The sequence below is a fragment of the Indicator indicator genome, chromosome 29 (genome assembly GCF_027791375.1).
Source record: "Indicator indicator isolate 239-I01 chromosome 29, UM_Iind_1.1, whole genome shotgun sequence".
NCBI lineage: Eukaryota > Metazoa > Chordata > Aves > Piciformes > Indicatoridae > Indicator > Indicator indicator.
In genome coordinates this window covers 11,045,496-11,065,645 of record NC_072038.1, presented here as the reverse complement: position 1 = coordinate 11,065,645, position 20,150 = coordinate 11,045,496, and the positions used below count along the sequence as shown (strand labels likewise).

Here is a 20,150-nt window from a genome sequence, read left to right as displayed (position 1 = left end):
CCGTCCGCGCCGGGCCTTGCGCTCGCCGCACGCCTCTCCACGCCCCGGAGGCAGGGCAGGGCGGCAGGAGGGAGGACGCACGGCAGGGGTTGTGTTGCAGCTTCTCCCCCGCCCCGAGTGGGTGTCCCCACGCTCGTGAGTCGCGTCCGGTCGCTGGCAGCAGGGTGAATTGGCCGAGGATTCACTGCGAGACGGTTTGCAAGGGGCTGAGCCGCTCGAGGTTAAAGCAGCGATTTGTCCGCTCGGCCTCGGAACTAACGGGCAGCTCTCGCAGACAAGCCCCACGGCTCGGGGAGCCGCTCTCGCCCCAAACGTGCGGCAGGGCCGCTGCAGGAAGGCGGAAGGACTGGGAGCTGGGAAGCCGCGAGAATGCTCAGGAATCTAACACACAAACAGACCCCAACGAGATGTTACAGAGAGAGCAGCCCCCGGACCGGCACGGGAAACCCTGGAGGGTGAAGGCTCAACACATTTCAAGTTTTTCACAGCGTTCTCGGGCCGCTGGGCTGCCCCTGTTCTGCCACATGCACAGTGACCAGCAAGGCACTGCGCATAGCGGCCTGTTTAAGAGATTTCAGCTTCTCGCCCAGTCTGATTTCTTAGGCAAAGTGAGTCGCTTCCTGACACTAAACACGAACACAAGAAACAACCTCCCCTCACACCATCTGCCACGCGGCGGCGCCGCAACTCATGACGGGACATCCGGGAACACCTCCCCTTGGCACGCCTCTCCTGCCGCGCTGCGGTGCAGGCTGGGAGCTTGGAGGCGGTGGCGCCAGGAGGGCCGGTGGCGGCCATTTTGTGTCTGCCGTGCTCTCTTCGGCGGGGCGGTTGGTGCGGGCGTTGCGGTTTAGGGAGAGCTCGGTCGTCTCATTTCTGTGTAGGTCGAAGGCACTGCTGCCATGGGCCGTAAGAAGAAGAAGCAACTGAAGCCTTGGTGCTGGTATCCTTCTGTGTGGGAGGAGGCAGATGTGGGAAGCTGGGCGGGGGAGGGGAACGGCCTGGCCTGATCTGGTTGAATCTCCGTCTTGTCCTATCCCGTTTTCTCTCGATCTTCTCGCTCTTCTGGGAGGGAGCTCTTTTATTCTCTTCACTCCCATTATTGTTTGTTTCTGTGCTTGCTTCTGTTGCGTTTTTGTGCTCCTCAGCGCGGGGATGGGGCCTGGTCTGTGCCCTTCCTCAGCTTCCTTCCCTGCTCCTCGCGCGGCCTAGTTCACCCGCTCCCGCCTTCTCCGGCTGAGGCCTCGGCCTAGCGTCCGATCCGTAAAGTCAGGACAGGCCGCGGATTCTGCGGCCTGCTGCCCCTGCCGCTCTCGTGGCCAGGCCAGGCAGGATTGCCGGGACCGTGGAAAAATGAGAGACGATCTTCATGCCTCCGGGGGATGTGGGGGAAATACGTGAGTGGAAGAAAACACTGCCCCTGATCCATACGGTTATTCAAGAAGGGAGTCGGATGTGGTTCAAAGAGACCTTTTTGAAAACTTTTCTTTTTCTTGTGTGTAGGCTTTCAGACTTGTAATTACCACATCAGAGTACATGTAGCTTCTTATTATGCAGAAATACTAGTGGATTTTTATCTAAAAAAGTAATTAATAATCACTTTTTCATTGAGGAATGGTTACAACTTTAAAATGTTTCTGCCAAATTTTAAATTGTTTAATAAGGAAATTTATAAGCTGTTCAACGATGTTTTACTATTTTATGTTGGAAAGTGTCTATACTTTTATTTTGGCTATTAATATGTGAGTTTTGGTGGAAGCAAGGGACCAATTGTGTTGGTAAGGAGTAGCTAATAAATAAAAAATGTGTATTTTTCTTGCTTAGTGTGGTGTGTTGAAGATATGTGTGAAGTACTTGCTGAAATATTAGTACTGACCCGCAGAAAGGAAATTGTAGTTTGCTTCTTGTCACACAGATGTCCAGAAAGTTCTTCGCTTAAAGTCTTTCTACTTAAAACCAGAGAATTCTTTTAATGACTGCAGCAAATTATCCAGTGTCATTAGAATTGGTAGCTGGATAATTGCAGGGGGAGAGGAATTTCTAACTAAAACTTTGTTCTCTTTTATAGAGGTCAACTACAGATACATGTTATTAAATAGGCATTTAGATTCTCAGTATTTAGGGTCACTTCCTTTTTGTGGATTTCAAGTCTATTTCTCTTTCAAGGCTTTAGCAACTTCAGTCTACATGTATGTAGTGAAGGAATGAGTCCACTCAGAAGTAACCAGGACTTGAAAAGCATGTGTCAGAGAATATGGAGTCAAAGAATATGATTCTGTGTGCACACACCTTGCCAGTTTTGTACCTGTCTGAAGAGGGAAATGCTGGATGGTGTGAAGGGGAGGTTGGGTTTCAACCATCCATGAAGTATTTATCATGCTTTGGATACTCAGAGATGCTTCCTATGCATTTTTCTTGCCTTAGGGAAAGCCACAATAATGCTAATTAGCATATTGTTCTTTAGAAAGTCACTTTCGGCATTAAATGCTTCCTTAACAGTCTTCTACAGGTATTGTAACAGGGATTTTGATGATGAAAAAATCCTTATACAGCATCAAAAAGCAAAGCACTTTAAATGCCATATATGTCATAAGAAACTGTATACGGGACCTGGTTTAGCTATACATTGCATGCAGGTAAGAAGTTTTATACTTAAATAACGTTTTATTAACGGTATCTATAATTGGAATTATAACAGTATCTATAATTGGAATAGTGAGCTTAAAAAGGTGGGAGTTTGGGGCTTCCAGAGCCTTAAAAACTGAGAAAAAGACAGCAGTGGTCCATTTGCAGAACAGGAGTCCTGCTGTGTCAGCTGCATATGGAGAGTATGCTGTCTTTTTGGGGTGTAGCAGGAGTGTAAGAATTGTATTGTCTTGCCACTCAGAAGTCTAATGCAAACTGATCTGAGAAGCTAGTAGTAACTGGCAGCGATTAGGAAGCACATACCAAGAAAATTTTTGGCCAGAGAGATTCTTCCCATCAAGGATTTTCCTTTTTTGTTTTGAAACTGGCTTAAAGCCTGTAGAATCTAGCCTGAATTATGCTCAGAGGAATTTTTTTTTCTTCCCTTTTTTTTAGGTACACAAAGAAACAATAGATGCTGTTCCTAATGCTATTCCTGGAAGAACAGACATTGAACTGGAAATCTATGGCATGGAGGGCATTCCAGAGAAAGATATGGAGGAACGGAGGAGGTTACTTGAACAAAAAACTCAGGGTAAAGCATCATCTTGGTACCTAGCTGTTAATTTCCTAGTCTCACTCCAGTACCAAGCTGCATGGTATAGGTCTTGCCTCTCAGATTTTCTGGCTGCAGCTTTGGATGTTTCCTTGTTATGTAAAAGGTTGAAAGATGTTTTTCTTTTCTGTTCAGAAGTAGCTGTATGTCAGTACAGCTGTAATAGTTACCTAATGAGTATGGGGTTGGTGATTTTAGTTTTGAAAGTAAGGGAAGAAAAGGAATGATAGAAATCTGATGATGCCTAAAATACTTGGTTGTCTTTGCTGTTCAAGCACATTTTGGTTTACTCTGGACAGCATGAGACTGACATGAAGGAAGATCCCCATTTATCAGTGAGAGAGTTTGAGTTGCTTTCCTTGCCTTTATTATCTTTTGTAGAGGTATGCTCACGCAGTTTTTCTTTTCTGAAATTCTGATAAGACTTGAATGTTAATATCTTCATTCCAGTTAGAAAACCCTAGATAAAATGAACTTCATAGAATATAATTTGTCTTTAGTTTGACCATATATCTTGTATTGTCCAACAGAGAGCCAGAAAAAGAAACAGCAAGATGATTCTGATGAGTATGAAGATGATGAATCTGCAGCTTCAACTTCATTTCAACCCCAGCAAGTTCAGCCACAGCAGGGGTACATTCCCCCGATGGCACAACCGGGTTTGCCTCCTGTGCCAGGTGCCCCAGGGATGCCTCCAGGTGAGATGGTGTTTGAAGCTACACTGCTGAACAGCTGAGGAGGAACACAAATTGCTGCTTGTATGCTGGATAATCTGCTCTTTCTAACACAGGTTGTTTGAGGTCACAGAATAGTTTTGTGAGGTGCACATAAGCAGTTTCCTTTCTCTCTCTATTCTCTCTGTGTGTGCTCACAGTTTCCTTTGAAGTAGATTACCATACCTAATGCTTGCACCTAGACTGAAGGAATGTGGTAGTAAAACAGATCAGTGCTTTTAAAAGTCTACCAGTTGTGTTTTGTAGGAAGATTTTGGAAGTGGGGCAGAAAGGTTGTCACATATGTAGATACTGCTACCGTAGAGCAGGCAATCCATGCACAGGCCATAGATGGATCGAGGAAATAATTTTGGTCAATGGCAGTGAGTGAAAACTGATCCCATATTTTCTGTAACTACAAGGCCTGTTTTTTGGAATCTAGTAAGAAAATTTACGCTGTCTTGTAGGACTGAGAACAATGAACCTTAGGTCAGATTTGCAGATAATGTTTTGTATTACATTGTTAGTTAGCAGTCGTATTTCAATACCTAATCTTCTGGAGCTTCCTGTAATGCATTTATCCAGTCTTAGGTTTATTAGATGAGATTCATTAGCGACTGTATGTTGTTGGAGTTGTTTAAATGTTCATTTCCTTTCAAGGCATACCACCGTTAATGGCAGGTGTTCCACCTATGATGCCTGGAATGCCTCCAGTTATGCCTGGAATGCCACCTGGGTAAGTAGCAAAAACTACCTCATCTTCCATCTTCATACTGTGCATTTTAAGTTGTCACAGGAAAAGTAAAGCTAATTTGAATTAGGAACATGTGAACTCTGTAATCTTTATATTAAGACTAACCAAAGAACTGGATGGCTGTAAACCAACATTAAAAATGGGGCCAAACTGTGAGTTTATAAAGTATATGAAGTGTGTTGCTTTTTTAATGTTATTGAATAGTAGTATAATTAAATTTTTGTTGTGTTGGTTTAGAGTCTTCTGTGAACCACTGTTCCTTTGTGTATTGCACATACATTGTGCATCTGGTTATCAGTCACAAACCTAACAGGAAAAAATACAGCTGGATAGTTTAAAGTTTTCTTGTATTTTAATCAAAAGTAAGATGTTATTTTTATGCTTGTTTGGGGTTGACACCATACCCTGTCACAATGTGTTTGGAAAAATCACAGTTAGATTTTTGATTTTGTCATAAATTTTCACAGATTACATCAACAGAGAAAATACATGCAGTCATTTTGTGGTGGAAACATGTAAGCATCTCATTAATGTAATTCTAGGTACATTCATTATGCCATTTTCTGTCATGTTTTCGATAAGCTTGAAATTGTCTTGCTGAAAATCTCTGATTATTGCTTAATTTGGGGAAGCTGTGGTTAGGCTTTGTTATTGTGTAATAGCTGCAGTTTTTATGCTTTATCTAAATTATTACAAAAGTGTTATGAGAAATGAATTTTACAAAATATTAACAAAATAGACTCTTAGGGACTTTCAGCTTCTGTTGAACCCCAGTGCAGCACCATGTGCTTGATCCTTTTCACTATAGGACACTCTGCAGGCACTTTGTTTCTAAGTTACAGAGTTCACTGAGGTTAAAGGTGGTTTCTGAGACATACAAGTTGTTTTAACTGGCTTTAAGTTTAAAAATCATGCCTCAGTGGAACATCTTGTTGGATGCTCACTGTGACTGTAATTTTTCAGGGTGGGAAGGGAAAAGAATTTTGTCAGGTTTGCTGGTGCTTAGTCCTCCTTAAGCTATTTGTTCAGGTGAATGTAGTGTTGTCTAGTAAAAGACAGAAATTGCCAGAATTTCACTGCACTTCTATTTTGGTTCAAACTTTAGGGAGGAGGGGGTGGTGTTGCATTAAACTTTACCTAGTTTAATGTGAGTTTTACTTACTTACCCTGATGGTCTTCTCTTTAAAACTGAGGAAAAAAGACCTAGGACGTAGGAAACAGCTTTGTGTTTAAGTGTAACAGCACCTATGCGTGCAGTTTCCCAGTTGTATTTCTGGTGGCAGCAGGTAGTGAGCATCCAGCACATTTTTGGGTGGTCTAACAGACAGTGTTAAAATGGGACTGACTCTGCCCTCTCCAACCATTAACCCAACAGAGAGGTGGTGGTGTTTCATTTCCAGCCATTACTGCTTCTGGCTTGGTGGTTGTTGCTTTTGTATCAGCGGTGAGCAAGTTGAAAATGAAAGTAAGACTGGGGAGCAGTCTGCAGAGTTGAGCGCTTAGCTCTTCATGGTGATGTTTTGGGTTTGAAACAGCACTTGTGAAGGTGCCTTGACTTCAATATGGAGACTGCTTACTGCACACAAATGGAGATTGCTTCCTAGCAGTGTGCACTTGGCTGCTGCATATCTGCTTTCCTTGCTGACTTAAGTAATCAGTATTCCTGTATTTGCCCAATCCAACCCAGAGCATCTGGAAGAATTGAAGGAAAACTAAGCTACTCTTAGTTTGTTCCCTGTAAACAAATCATTCATACTCACTTCTAGCAACCCAATTTAAAAGCCCTTAGTGCTGGAGACAGATGCTTGGTTTTTTGGTTTGGGTTTGTTTTTTTTTGTGGAACTGTTCTGTGCAGGAGGAATTTGCTTATATTAAAGGGTGTTTAGATGGGACTGTATCAATAAGGGCTTCTCATTTGAAAATTTTCAAAAAAAATTACTGAAATACCACTTTTCTCTCCTTAGAATGGGGAGCATTTACTGTAATTGAAACTCCAGAAGCTGTCTTACTCTCTGGTCTCTGCTCTGCCTTTATCAGCATTTTGTGGATATTTTTACAGATTTGGGTTGTTTGCCTTTCACTAGAGGAAGGAAGATAAGTTAAAATAATGTGAGGGTGCTATAACCACAAGTAGACTTGTGGTGTTGGAAAGCAGTAATAGATGTACAGCAATTTTAGTATGGTTTGAGTTAGCTGGGTTTCCTACTTTCCAATTCTCCAAGTGTGCTAAGGTCAAGTTCTTGAACACTGCTGAAGCGAGTAGCCTGAAATAGACTTCAAGAGATACCAGTTCCGGTAATAATGGAAGTGAAAGTTTGAGGAATTAGAGTTCTAGTAACAAGTGTTTGGGAGTTTCCTTGGGTTTTTGTTTGTGATTATTTTTTTTCCTTGTTTGGGGGATTTTATTTGGTGGGAAAATATTTCAGATTGTGGTTTTGAATTGCCTTTGAGAGCTTCTTGAAGTCATTTACCATAATTTTCTATCAAATACAGGTTATGTGCCAGTTGTCTTAACATCTTTACATGAGTGTTGATACTAGTGCTCATTTCTGTTCAATAGGATGATGCCAATGGGTGGAATGATGCCTCCTGGGCCAGGAATACCACCTCTTATGCCTGGTATGCCACCAGGTAGGTCAGGATTGTTGAACTCATGCTATGGTGAGAGCTACATTATTTTTATTTCTTTTCACTGAGATGTAGGATTTCTGTAAAGAATGTGCAGACTCAGGCACACACATTGGTGGGGACTGATTGCCACAGACACCGCTCTTGAGCACAGTTGAAGGGACTGATTTATGAATTCTGGTTATAAATAACAGTTTGTGTTTGGTACCATTGCAAAGGGGAAAAAGAGAACATAGTTTCTTTCCTTGGTGCACTTCTCTGTTTTGTTGTATTGTTCCGGGTTTTTTTGGGGGGAGGGGGGGCGGTTTGGGTTTTTTTTTGTGTGTGCTGCAGCTTGAAAATGGTAATGATTGAAAATGTGGGAAAGGAGAAATTAATGCTGGTGATATTACAAGTAGTGAACCTGCTTTGTGAAGAATCTAACTGGAATTTTGGTCTCTTAAATGTAGCTAGAAGGGATGTTTCTTGAGCAGCCCTTTAAGTAGCCTTAGGTTGCGCAGCCCTTAAGTAGCCTTAGGTTCTCGGTGTTCTGGCTGACCAGCGGCTGTGTGTGGTGACTTGAAATGTACTAGTTTGCCTACTGGAGGAGGCAAGCCATTAGTTTTCAGTGGAGGAGGAGGCAAGCTGCTAGGCCTAGTTACCTGGGCACAGGATTATGCTGGAACCCCTGTGAGCTGCTCACTTCCCATGGCTGAAGCTCTCCTGGTGCCCCACACATATGAAGCATGTGTATCATGATGATGGGCTAGAAAAAAGTGGCTTTGTGTCATTGTTCCACTTTGCTAACAGCCCACAGCAAAGATGGTCAAAGCTCTGATCCTATTGGGAGTGGCTGCATCAGTTGGATTTTTGTAACAGTTGATCCAGGTGCTTGGTAGCACTGCAGCCATGTGATAGAAACAGTTACTGCAGTAATTGCAGTTATTTATTGAGAGTATAAACTTCTTTACTGAAGCTTTAGTACAAAAGACAGTTCAGTATTGTTCTGAAGTGTTCAAGGTCACTGCCTGTGCATGAACATTGGTGACTGCTGGCAGGACTCTTTGTCATGTTTTATGTTATTGTTGTCTTAAAAATCCATCTTCCCTGGGGAGACATTCCTCAAAGTAGCACCGAAGAGAATCCTGTAAGGGATTCTGCCATCAGTCTGATCTGTTACCAATTTGTTGTGGTCTGCAGGCATGCCACCACCAGTCGGTCCTCGTCCTGGGATGCCTCCAATGACACAAGCACAGCCTGTTACAGCACCTGGCATTCTCAACAGGCCCCCAGCACCTGCTGCAGCGGCACCTACCCCCCAGCCTCCAGTTACTAAACCGCTCTTCCCAAGTGCGGGGCAGGTAAGGTATCTCATAGCCTGGAATCTGGTCTTACATCATCCAGATTGCTTCTGTGCCAGCACTGCCTGCTCTTTATTATTGAGGAGGCCCAAGAAATGACTGGTGGTGTTTCTTGCTCATGTTGATTCTCGAGTTTAATTCAATATAGTGCTTGACTGAATTTTTAAGAGATTATTTTGTTTGTCTTAGAACAGCCATGAAACCAGATAGAAGTTCTGTGAGCGTGTGGGGAAGAAAGGAGTAGGCAAAACATTACTTTAATTCCTGTAGTTTGTCATTTGTAAGGGTGTTTTAGGTGGGTGAAGGGGTGTATTAGCTATGGGAGTCTGATGACAGAGCTTTACCTAAAATTTCTAACAAACTGATCTTGACATGAATTTTCTCTTTTGTTCTTTTCATAATGGGCTCTCTACCCATAGATGGACTAATTTATTCTGTGCTCTTGTTAAACATTGCCTGAATTAGGATGGGTTTTTACTTTAAAAAGTTGAGGAGTAAGCTAGTGTAGTGATAATTCATTTAAATGTTTTGGGGTGGGAGGTGGGGAATTGATAGTGGCTTGTGTCCTCTAGCCTTTGATTGCACTTGTGTGTAAGTCCTGAAGTTCTTACTTGCTCTCAAGTATGTTGCAGAAACCTTTGTAGTGTACTGTTTTGTGTTTGGGACTTCTGCAGGGAAGATACCTAGTTAGAAAACCACAGTACTTTTGTAAGAGAGGATTTAACATAAGAAACCCTTTCATCTGGATACTTTCCACCCATTTGTTTGGAGACTTTTCACTGTTTCCTTTCTTTTATGCTACAGATGGGGACACCTGTCACAAGCTCAAGTGCAGCTTCCTCCAATTCAGAAAGTCTGTCAGCATCTTCTAACGCTCTGTTTCCTAGCACAGCACAAGTACGCAGGAAGTCACAGTTAAAAACAAATTGCTTTGCACCTTAACCCTTTGGACCGTTCTATAACACCTAAAATTGACTAAACATCTCCAGAAAATTTCTGTTCAGTTTCTGATTGTCTAGGTGGTGAAACTGCAGAGTCCTTGATTGTGAGTTGCATCCTACTAGAAATAAGCCTATCAAAGTGCCCGATTTCTCTTAGTGTGAAAGAACAAAATGTTACATCCTGGTTCTAAAGGGTTAAAAAAGCATGAAAGCAGTTAAATGCATTTCAGTGGGCAGTGGTTAGCTTGGTGCATGGTGAAGGCTTTTTAGCTTGTTATTTAAATGGTACATCCTTACATAGGGAATTTTGTAATTTGCAAAATTTTGTAATTAATGTGCAAAAATTGGAAATAACTTTGTTTTGATTGGAAAGTTAAGGGGATTGTAGATAGGAAGTAACCAAAGACAAAAGCATTCTCTCATAACTAAAACTTGCTTTGGAGATTGCTGTCTTCAGGGAGAGCTTGGTAAAGCAAACTTTCCTTGTCACCAGTTTGAATTCTGGAAAAAAAAAAGTACGAAAGATGAGGTGCTAGAATCTCTAGTGGACCTTGTGTCTGCCTTCAGGTGACTGTTGATTCACAAGTGAGATTACAGATCTGTAGAGAGACACAGTATTTGGAAAATATTGCAGTGCTTCCATAGAGAGAACACTTTAAAACCTTGACATAATACAGCTTTCTTGAATATTTAAGTAAAACATTTCTTAAATAGCTAATTTTAATGAACATTTAACACTGAGTTGTATTCTAATGGTTTTTAAAGTATGCTGATAATTCAGTGAGAGAACAGTGAATTCATATTTACAGGCTCTTAATGAAACAGTGATTCAGGAAAGGTTTAGACATTTACCAAACTCAGTATTTGAGGTAAGAATTTTGATAGTGGGAGGACTTTGTTTTTACTATTTTTTTTTTTTTTTAGTTGTGGCTTTTGACCTGCAGATTTTTTAAGACTTTCCAGTGTGTGTGTGTATGTGTTATACTGGGTTTTATTTTGTCTTGTTTTTAGTTGCTCTAGTATGCAATAAGGCTGAACTTTTGTCAAGCTTGTTTTGATTATGTATATCATTGGAAGGTTTCAGTAGTGTAACAGACATCATTGAAGTTTTCTTTTGCTTTGAGAAATAAATATTGATTCACCTCTATGTTTCACAGGCTGCAGCAGCTGTGCCAGGCCCGGTTGGTACTGATTTCAAACCCTTGAATGCTACACCTGCAACAACAACAGAGCCCCCCAAACCTACATTCCCTGCTTACACACAGTCTACAGCCTCAACCACTAGCACAACGAACAGTACTGCAGCTAAGCCAGCCACATCTATAACAAGTAAGCCAGCTACCCTCACAACAACCAGTGCAACTAGTAAGTTGATCCATCCAGATGAGGATATATCACTGGTAAGTTAAAATATTTTCATTGTCTGACTGAGCAAATGCAATTTATGCTGATATGGCTGATTAAATAGAGTTTCTTCTGTGTGTGTATTATGTGTATTTTAATAACGGTGAGAGTGCAGATGGTGCGGAATACATGTAGCAGAGCCATGCCTCCTGTTAACTTCTTCAGTTGCAAAGTGATGACTGGCTTACTGCAATGAACTTGCTGCAGATCTGAGCCTTATTTTTGGTGGTGGTCAGTCTAAAATACAATTTGTTCTTTGCATGTGACTTAAGCTTGAAGTTAAGTCGAGCTAATGAGTGTGGGGGTAGAGACTTTGTACAGGTTGAGGTGATCATGTTGCTGTTACAGCAACCAGAAACAGAGTTAAAACAGATGAACCTTAATTTCAGTTCAGGTATCTTTAGATTTGTATTTGGCTTTTTTGTCTCAACTTGTTACCAGGAAAAGACTTTCTTAGCCAAGGAAGGAGGAGAACCTATCTTGTGTGCAGAGTGCCAGACTGGCCAGTGTTAATGCTGTAACTTTGAGGGGAGGGAGTAAAATGCAAATGCTACTTTGTAGTGTTACTGGTATCAGACTTTGAAAGTAGTTGAAACAGTTTAGTACTTGCAATCTACTTTGTTACACTTTTGACTTACTTTATTTTTATCTGAGTTTTAGCCTTACTGTGTGTTGTGGTTGTTGTCTGTCCTTGTTTTAGGAAGAGAGAAGGGCACAGCTGCCTAAGTATCAGCGTAATCTTCCTCGACCGGGACAAGCTTCCTTGGGTAATCCACCAGTTGGACCAATTGGAGGTATGATGCCACCACAGCCAGGAATTCCTCCCCAACAACAAGGAATGAGACCTCCCATGCCACCTCATGGTAATCCTAACTTTCCCAGCTTTCTTCTCTTGAATATATTTGCCTTCCGTATAAACATCTAAGAAAAACTTGAATTTTCTGAATTAGGCAGATACTGGAGGGGGGAGTGAAGCTTTTCATAAAATAAAACTTCTGACTTTCTTTTTAAAAACCCTCTTCTTTGCATCTTAAATGTCCTGTTTATAGGTCAGTATGGTGCCCATCACCAGGGCATGCCAGGGTATCTTCCTGGAGCGATGCCTCCATACGGTCAGGGACCTCCGATGGTGCCCCCTTACCAAAGTGGACCTCCTCGACCTCCAATGGGAATGAGACCTCCTGTAATGTCGCAAGGTGGCCGCTACTGATGCTCCTACACACGCTCTAATAGGTTTGGAGATTAAACCTTTTCTCATCTTGTGCTGTTAATATAGCCGAGCTTCCGTCAATTAAGGCTTCATTGTGACTTTAAAAAAATAAGTATCTTCCCACATGCAAGAAGCTATTGGACATTCTTATTTTACATGGGAAAATTATTTGGAATAATAACAGGAACTTTTCCTGATGTTGCAATTTATACTGTATGGCTTCTTTTTCATGTTTCATCTAGGTTTTTAGAAGTGAAGTATAGTAAATATGGTTCGTTAAATTGTGAAGGCGCTGGAATTACATGAACATACCACCTTAAAGGCAAGTTCTGTAACATTACGTTGCTATTTGTGAAATGATGCCTTCACAGCACTTCAAGTGCTGTTGGACTTCATGTCCCCAACATAGTTTGGTGAGGGCTGTAACTGTTCCCAACTACTTGTACATTTAGGTCTGAACTTGTAACAATATTTAATGTATTTAGAGTTCCTCCTGTTCCAGGGTTTAAGTAAACTGACCCACTAAGGTCCTGTGACTTTTCTGTACCGTTATAAACTTCATTGTAATAAAAGGAGAGAAAAATTTATATGCCTTTTTATTCGTGACCAGCTGTGGACAACTGCCTGAAAGGTTTGTACAGATGCATGCCAAGGTAGCTGTTGGTGTAAGGAACACAATTACTGGTGCTGTTTTGATAAAATCTGAATTGCTTGGTCTAAAATTAAGTCATTCCTTAGCTGCACATCTGAGTAGACAAAGACCTGTACACTTATTAACTGACTCCTCAAAAATGAGGTTGCAGGAGGCACATCTTAACTCTTGGTTGTAACTTCTTTCAATGCCTATGTTTCTTTTCTTTGTGCTTTCTTGTCCTCAATAAATTTGAAATGATTTCTAGTCCTGGCACTTAGGATGTAAAAGTGTTTGCTCTAAGATGCATCCTAGTGCCAGATGTGTCCTGCTAGTTCACTCTTCGACTGACTTTCGTTAATGTGCAAATGCATATGAATTTCAGGAGCCTTTTAGATGAAGATTTCTAGAAGCTTAGGTGCATGCCACATGGGTGAGTGACTTCCAGTTGATGTATTGAAGTTGACCTGCAAAAGAGAAAAAGTAGCTTGACCATCTTCTCAACGTATAAAAGAGGCAAGAGTACTAATACATTATATGCTGTATTTTTACTTTAAATATTCAGAATTTTAGATCTCAGCAGAGTCTGAAAGGTGAACCATCCACTGTGTGCTGTGATCAGACATTGGCTGTTTCTTCAGCCATTTAGTGGAAGTGTCTAGAGTAAGAGACCTTTCAGTTCTTATTACAGTTACCAAAGAGAGGTCTTCCCCGTCTGAATTAGTTATTTATCTATTTATACATACATTTATCTGATTACATATGAAGTGATAAACTACTGTCAAGGCTGTAATTCTCTGTATGTCTAACATCACTGTGTTAGTGTGATGTATTTCTCATAAGTATGAAAATGCAGAGAGACTTCCTGGAGGGAAGCAAGAGCTTCTCTAGGCTCTTCACAAGAGGGGAGGAAAAGGGTGGTGAATTTTTCATTTGCAGGTCAACTTTAAATACATGTTCCAGCCTCAAGCCTTATCTGTACAATTTAATTTATAGGGATATCTCTTCTTTTAGGGTAGGTTAGAAAGATTAGCAGCATTTGTGTGTCAGTTCATGTTCCACAGATGATTTTGTAGACTGGAGGTTTTTTTTCTACTTAATTAGAATACTGAGCATTTTGGCTCATTGTGGAAAGTCTTGGGGATACTTTCTAGCTCCTCTTCAGTATTTCTTGTGACTTTGTTCTATACTGGCTGTTAATGGTCCAGAAATCTAGTATAGCTAAAATACTATGTTGTCTCTTTGTGATCATGGAATGGCTCATAAAGGCACTAGAGCATTTGCTGATTGCAGCTGAGTGGCCTTAGTTGAACCACTAAGAATTAGCAGGCACTGCTCCTGAAGTGTTTAACAGTTCTAAGACCATAACTCCAAGCCTCTGTTGAGAAGCAGTTCTCTCTGATCACTGCTATCTGCTGCTCACCTGTCAGATGTACAGTATTTGGCTTGCAAGTGTGCTGAGTGTGCCTTGATGGCAGATCTTTTGTTAGCTTGTCATTGTGGTTTATACACAAGTCTAACAGGTAAAAAACTCTTTTGCATAGGCAGTGCTTTTAAACTCTTCCTTCTGTGTTTGGTTTTTTTTTTTAATAAGGATAATTCCAGAACAAAACACTGGAGATTTTTTTTTTCTCCATAGTGTCTTACTATCTTCCCTGTAAAAGTACAAATAAAGGGATCTTAATTCTGCCTTTAAAACTATAGAACTTTTTGCTTTTTCTGAAGATTATATTGCTGCTGTAAGGATGCTTTGCCCTCCTGCCTGTAGTAAATACCTTTCATCTTCCTTTGGTGTCTTTCTGTAACTCAGTGGTATGTTTTCAGATCCCTACTTCTCCTAGGATAAATCCTTGAAAACCTTACTGCATGTACTGTTAATTCAGCATATTCTGCAAGTTGTACTAAGAGTATCCTTCTGAATAGTGAATGTTGTCTTTTAGTAATAGCACCAGTTTGTAGCTAATAGTACAACTTATAACTTGGATGCATTTTAAGATTGAACTTTCTTTAGTAGTGCTGTTATGATAATCTCTCAACTAAGTACTGCCACGTGTTTTTCATATGCTGCTATAAACATGTTCAGCAAGCAGGTGAACAGTTTCTCCATGATTTTTCACATGGACACTTTGCCTGCTCCTCTCCTTTCTGTGCTGTGAAAGCTGACATGTAGCTTTCCTTAGTTTCTCTTGTGTGTACTTCTCTCTAACCAGGCAGGTATTTCAGTGCCTATGTTGTCCGTTGGTCCCTGCCTTCATTTCTTTGGATGCTGCTTCTTAATGTTCAGAGAGTTGGATTTATGGCTCACTTTTCCAAAGAGAGAAAAACTACTTTGAATGTAGCAATTGCTTGTATAAAGACTAAGGCTTGACTTGTAGTACAAATTTTAATCACTGCAGTTGTGCCAGCAAAATCCCTCATGTAAGGCAGCTATGCAGACAGGCTTTTGCTGTAGTTAATCTCTCACTGGTAGGAGATTGCAGAAGCCTTTATAATTACAGAACAGCTTCTCTTTCACATCTGCTGCAGGACTCTAGTAAGATTGGTACATAGATAGAAGCTTTGTTTTTCACTTGTTGCCTGTGTTTGCCATGGCAGATCTCACAGTGAAATTAAAACTTGGAAGTGGATTTTGCTTAATCTTTAAACAGGAACATAATGCAAATAGTGAATAGAAAGAGCCAGGCTGCCACAAAGTTCAAGCACAGCTGGAGAAGTATATGTAGCAAATTACTTAGAATTTATAGCATCTAGGAAATGTTTAAGAAATTGTAAATTATTTTGTGCATAGTCTCTCAATATCATTACGAGAGACTGATCTCATATCTACTGATTTTTAGAGCAAAGGGGATGAGACTGACATGCAAAAGCCTGGGCTAGTGTTTTAGAAACCTTTATATGACTGTTTCATTCTGCCTTTAGAATATCTTCCTGCCTTTGGCAAAGGTTGCTTTAAATAAAGTCTTGAAAAATTAGCTGGTTTATGTGAACTAAAAATTTCTTCTGGAACTTCTGGATGATTTTTTTTTTTCTCTCATAGATTGGATTTTTAGGTGCTGGTAATAAATTTGAGGCTGGGATGTACATGCAATAATTTCAGTGGATAACTGTTCCTCGCTCTGTGCATGCATGGGACAATATAAACAAGCTTCTAGAAACAAATTCAGCTGCATCTGCCTTCTATGGTTTCTGCAATTGTTTTAGTGTATGGAGCTCTTGAATGGGACTTACAGAGATGTATAAGTTACCTTGTTAAAACTTGGATGAAATTGAATGGAATATATAACCTGCAGTTACCGCAGTCAAAGAATTCTGCATACAAGATAAAAACCAAAATACCAAGATTACTTTAGCTTTATAAGCAGCAAGAAGGACATTATGACTCTTCAGTCTAATTTGACTGATGCACCAGTCCATGAGCTGAGGCTGCAATTTCAAATGGTAACTAATGACAATAGTAAACGTCTTAATAATTGTACTGGTCTAGCTTCTACATAAATACTCAGGTGAGGATGACCATTTTCAGTGGCTGATGGAATCATTAACTTTATGAACTAGTTCAGCAAATACTATCAGTGATGGGAAAAATGCCCCAAGACAACTGACTTATGTTCCATTGATCAAGACACAAAGCAAAACAAACTGTCCAATTCAGCAATAGATACCAACTATGAAATGCAGTGTTTGGGCCTAACAAAATAGGTGCTATAGCAGTCATTTTCTTTTGTTTGCTTGATCACTGGAATTTTGTTAACTTTGAATGCATGTCTTTCACTTAATTGGGTCATGTTTTTTCTAAAATTTAAATTTTTCTTCTTCCTATAGCCCTGCCATAGGACAGGCTGAGGCAGAGTCTCAGTGTTGCCCTGTTCAGTCTGAGGCAAGTGGGATTTATTTTATTCATTCTGGGGGCTTTCACAGCTTTATGGCTGTTGGATATTTATGTCCCCAAACTTGCAGCAAGTTTGGTGAAGGCCCCTAAATTTACTTTAATTTAGGTTTTTTTTATTCTTTTGGTAGATGGGCTCTATATTAATATTTATCTTTTTATTACTGTGTTTTGAAGAGTCTTAGGGGGAGGGAACATGTTTTAAGATGTGTTGGTACCATTTCTCTTAACAGAACTCTGATCAGGGTAGTCCTTCAGCCACACTTCCCCTTCCCCCCCTTTCCCTGCATTGCATTTATGCTGTGTTTGAGTTTGGTAATCTGACTTTGTGTTAGTAAATATCAGTCACTAATGTTCCCTCTTCTGGGGAGATGTATCTAGTGAAATGCTTAAAATGCTTAGGTTTTAATTAGTAAGTGATACTTAGAGTTGCCAAATTCTGTAGCCTCAGTTATTAAATACAAGTTCCTTTGGAGTTAGCACTGCTGCATGTGAGAGCTGCACCACAACAAATTAATATTAATGTAGAGCCCTGTGAAGAAATAGAGATCCAAGTTGGTAAAGTAGAAGAATGAGAAATGGAAGCCACACATTTTCCAGTTTGTCAGTTTCTGGGAATATCTTTTCCTCAATCTCCCAAATATCCCAAACATGACAGTATTTTTCTGTTGCAAAAACAGACAGGCATAGAACTTCTTTGAAACCTTGTGCAATTCTGTTGCATATTCAACTTTTGCCTGGGTACCTGCATATCTGAATTTCTCTTTCATACAGTGACTAGCAAAAAACCCTCTACCCTTTGTGAAGGAAAATGAGTTTGAGTGTTGCTGCTTACTCCATTGGAGCTATATTGGTTTTGAATGCTTGAGGCTGCTTAAAGATTTCAGCTTCAGAAGAACAGGTTTTGTCCAAGGTGATCTTGCAACCTATGAGCAGTGAAATGTTGGAGTCATGTTTTATAACTTTTTGAAATTCTTCAGATTTCTTTAATGTTTATGGTGGTTTCTGGTGAGTATAGACTTGTGTTTCATTTCCTTAAGATCTTGCTAGAAAATGATCTCCCAATAGGATTTCCAGTAATTTTAATTCAAGGATGGAGTTGTAATTCTTACTTACAAGAGTGGATTTCATGATCCTGTGGTACTCTTTTTTTTTTTTTTTTTTTTTTTTTAATCTGTATTCTGTCCTTTGCACTTTTCCTGTAGAAGACTCCCCCAGATCCTCTAGTCTTGACTGGGAAACTGACATGTCCGCTGTTAACTGTTCCCAAATGATTACTGAGTATGGCATTGCTTTTCTAATTCTCTTTGTGGAGCTGCCCTCAATAACAGTGAAGATGAGATCAACACTTCAAGATACATACTGATTCAACTATTTTTTTTCCCACATACTTAGTCTTCAGGGGCATTTGGCCTAGTTCTTCTCTGGGATGTCTAAGGAAACCATTTAACCAAACCCAATATGCAATATTGTACTTGCTTCAAGTATCTGCACCTCTTGGAGACTCAAAATGAAAAATAGGCACTTTTCAGATGCCTGATACTGATTTTTTTTTTTTAATTTGTTTCCATTTAAGACCAATGCAGCATTGGGTCGTTTTTATCTAGCTCCTCATGTTCAGCTAGCTTGTCATCAAGCACACACAGCTTAAATCCAGATACCTGCTCTGTCCCAATGTAGTACCCTGCTTAGATCCACACTTAGGTTATAGCTTAAAAATTGATACTCTGCTGAGAGCTAAACATCTCTGCATTCAGGACATTACTTTGGTTGGTTTTTGCTGAAGATAATCAGGTTTGAGATATCAAAGTAAAAAAGGTCTCCAAAATGCAGTTCCTGTTTTCACTGTGCCACTGTTTAAGCTCAGTGTACTAATGCTTTTGGAGCAAGTGAACCATTTCTTAGTGTCTGGCATGTTTTGTGAGCAAAACAGCTACTTGTAGGTAGTCCTGGGATTAGTTTCACACCATCTATTTCTGAAAGATGCGTCTGACATCAAGACAATTCCATGGGGTGTTGCCATGTCAATTAAAGGAGGTTTTGACTCTAGCTATGCAGCTTGTAATTTCTGATGGGTAGGTCACACCTTTACTTCCCATTCCTGTCCTTTCTTATAAGCCTGTGAAGGACTGGACAAGACAGGGCTTGTTCTGTGGGAGTTGGTAGCTTTAGCAGGTTACATTGCTGTTACTCTCTTACCACAGACTAAGTTTATCCTTGTATTTGTTGCCAGTAAAGATGCGGAGTGTTCTTCTATGTGTTTTGCCTTCAAGAAACGTGCAATTGCTGCAGTCTTTCTGGCCACAAGGATGGCATAATGCCTCTGCTTTTGGCTGGGAGTTCCTCCTCAGCTGTTAGACCAGCAGCTTGTAACTTTCCAATCTACTGGAAACAGTTCATAATTTACTCGTTCTGAAGTTCTGTTAGTGATGTTTTCCTCCCTGCCTCCTGGTATGGATGTAAGGGGGGGTAGCAGAAAATGTACGCAGTAACCAAGATCCCTTTATTGAGGAGCATAGTGTCTTCTGCTGGCACCCCAGCATTGCAGCAGTCTGGGTGTCAGAGTTGTGCAGTTCGCTTTTTTAGAGAGTTACTGGTATTGGGTGAATTTGCACCCACTGTTTAACAAGAGAAGGAAGAGATGTGGCCTATAAAGCTCAAAGTTTGGGCTTCCTTCAGAATTGGGTCATGAGTTCATAATGTGTTGTGTGGCTTTCCTAATAAAGATGGGAGCACTTCAGTGCTCTGGAGAACATAAATCTTCCAAAAGCACTTTTTTTTTTTTTAAGTGTGTATGCTTGGAATCAAAAAAAAAAAAGTCAGACCAGGAATGATGATAGTGTCTGGGTTCTGTGAAAATGCAGCTATCAGTGGCTACCATATTGTCCTGTAATGGGGTAGGGGAGAGTAAGGAAATCTTTGAGGCAGACTTTGAAGGGATCAGGATAGAGCTGAAGTGGTTCTAAAGTGTAGCCTATATAACATTCTTTTTGAAGTTCTGTTAAAAACAGAATTTTCTTACTTCAGACAGCAGCTGCTTGCAGTCTTTTGATTGTAAGCTTAAGTACATTATTTGTAGATTCTGGTGTGTAGTGAATGCATTTCTGAGTTTGTCTTGTGAAGGTCTGTTAGAGGGAGCCAGACAGTTCAGCTTACTGCTTTTGCAGTCACCCATATGCTGTCTGGAACCACAGGATCCAGGATGTTATCCTCAGCCCTTTGTTCTTAGCATCCTGATGAGTCATTGTTAACTGTCCCTGGTGTTTATATCCTTATCATTTTTGTGAGTAGTGCACCTCCTGAGCCAAGTCTATAGTAACTTGGTTTAGGCTTTTGTGCTTTCTTGCAGTAGGAACAATGAGCAGTAATTGCAGTTTTAATGAGAAGTTTAACTGCTCCATC

The 20,150-nt window shown here is 40.5% G+C and overlaps 1 protein-coding gene across 3 annotated transcripts; it reads left to right on the top strand.

The window, feature by feature from the left end:
• Nucleotides 1-797: 797 nt before the first annotated feature.
• On the top strand, nucleotides 798-12,803 carry ZNF207 (zinc finger protein 207). Of its 3 annotated transcripts, XM_054393672.1 has the most exons (12): nucleotides 798-943; nucleotides 2,510-2,636; nucleotides 3,082-3,220; nucleotides 3,772-3,939; nucleotides 4,615-4,690; nucleotides 5,176-5,223; nucleotides 7,269-7,339; nucleotides 8,516-8,676; nucleotides 9,481-9,573; nucleotides 10,775-11,017; nucleotides 11,722-11,884; nucleotides 12,071-12,803. In XM_054393672.1, exons 1-12 carry the CDS (start codon nucleotides 903-905, stop codon nucleotides 12,229-12,231), a joined length of 1,491 nt encoding a protein of 496 aa, XP_054249647.1. In that variant the 5' UTR covers nucleotides 798-902; the 3' UTR covers nucleotides 12,232-12,803. The 3 variants fall into 3 exon arrangements, with proteins under 3 accessions (XP_054249647.1, XP_054249648.1, XP_054249649.1); XM_054393673.1 differs by lacking the exon at nucleotides 5,176-5,223; XM_054393674.1 differs by lacking the exon at nucleotides 9,481-9,573.
• The last annotated feature ends 7,347 nt before the right edge of the window (nucleotides 12,804-20,150 follow it).

Excerpts from the sequence above, each read along its gene's own strand:
- ZNF207 (XM_054393672.1), top strand. The coding sequence starts at position 903 with ATGGGCCGTAAGAAGAAGAAGCAACTGAAGCCTTGGTGCTG. Across the intron at positions 3,940-4,614 it reads TGCCCCAGGGATGCCTCCAG|GCATACCACCGTTAATGGCA; the intron begins GTGAGATGGTGT and ends TTTCCTTTCAAG. Across the intron at positions 11,885-12,070 it reads ACCTCCCATGCCACCTCATG|GTCAGTATGGTGCCCATCAC; the intron begins GTAATCCTAACT and ends TCCTGTTTATAG.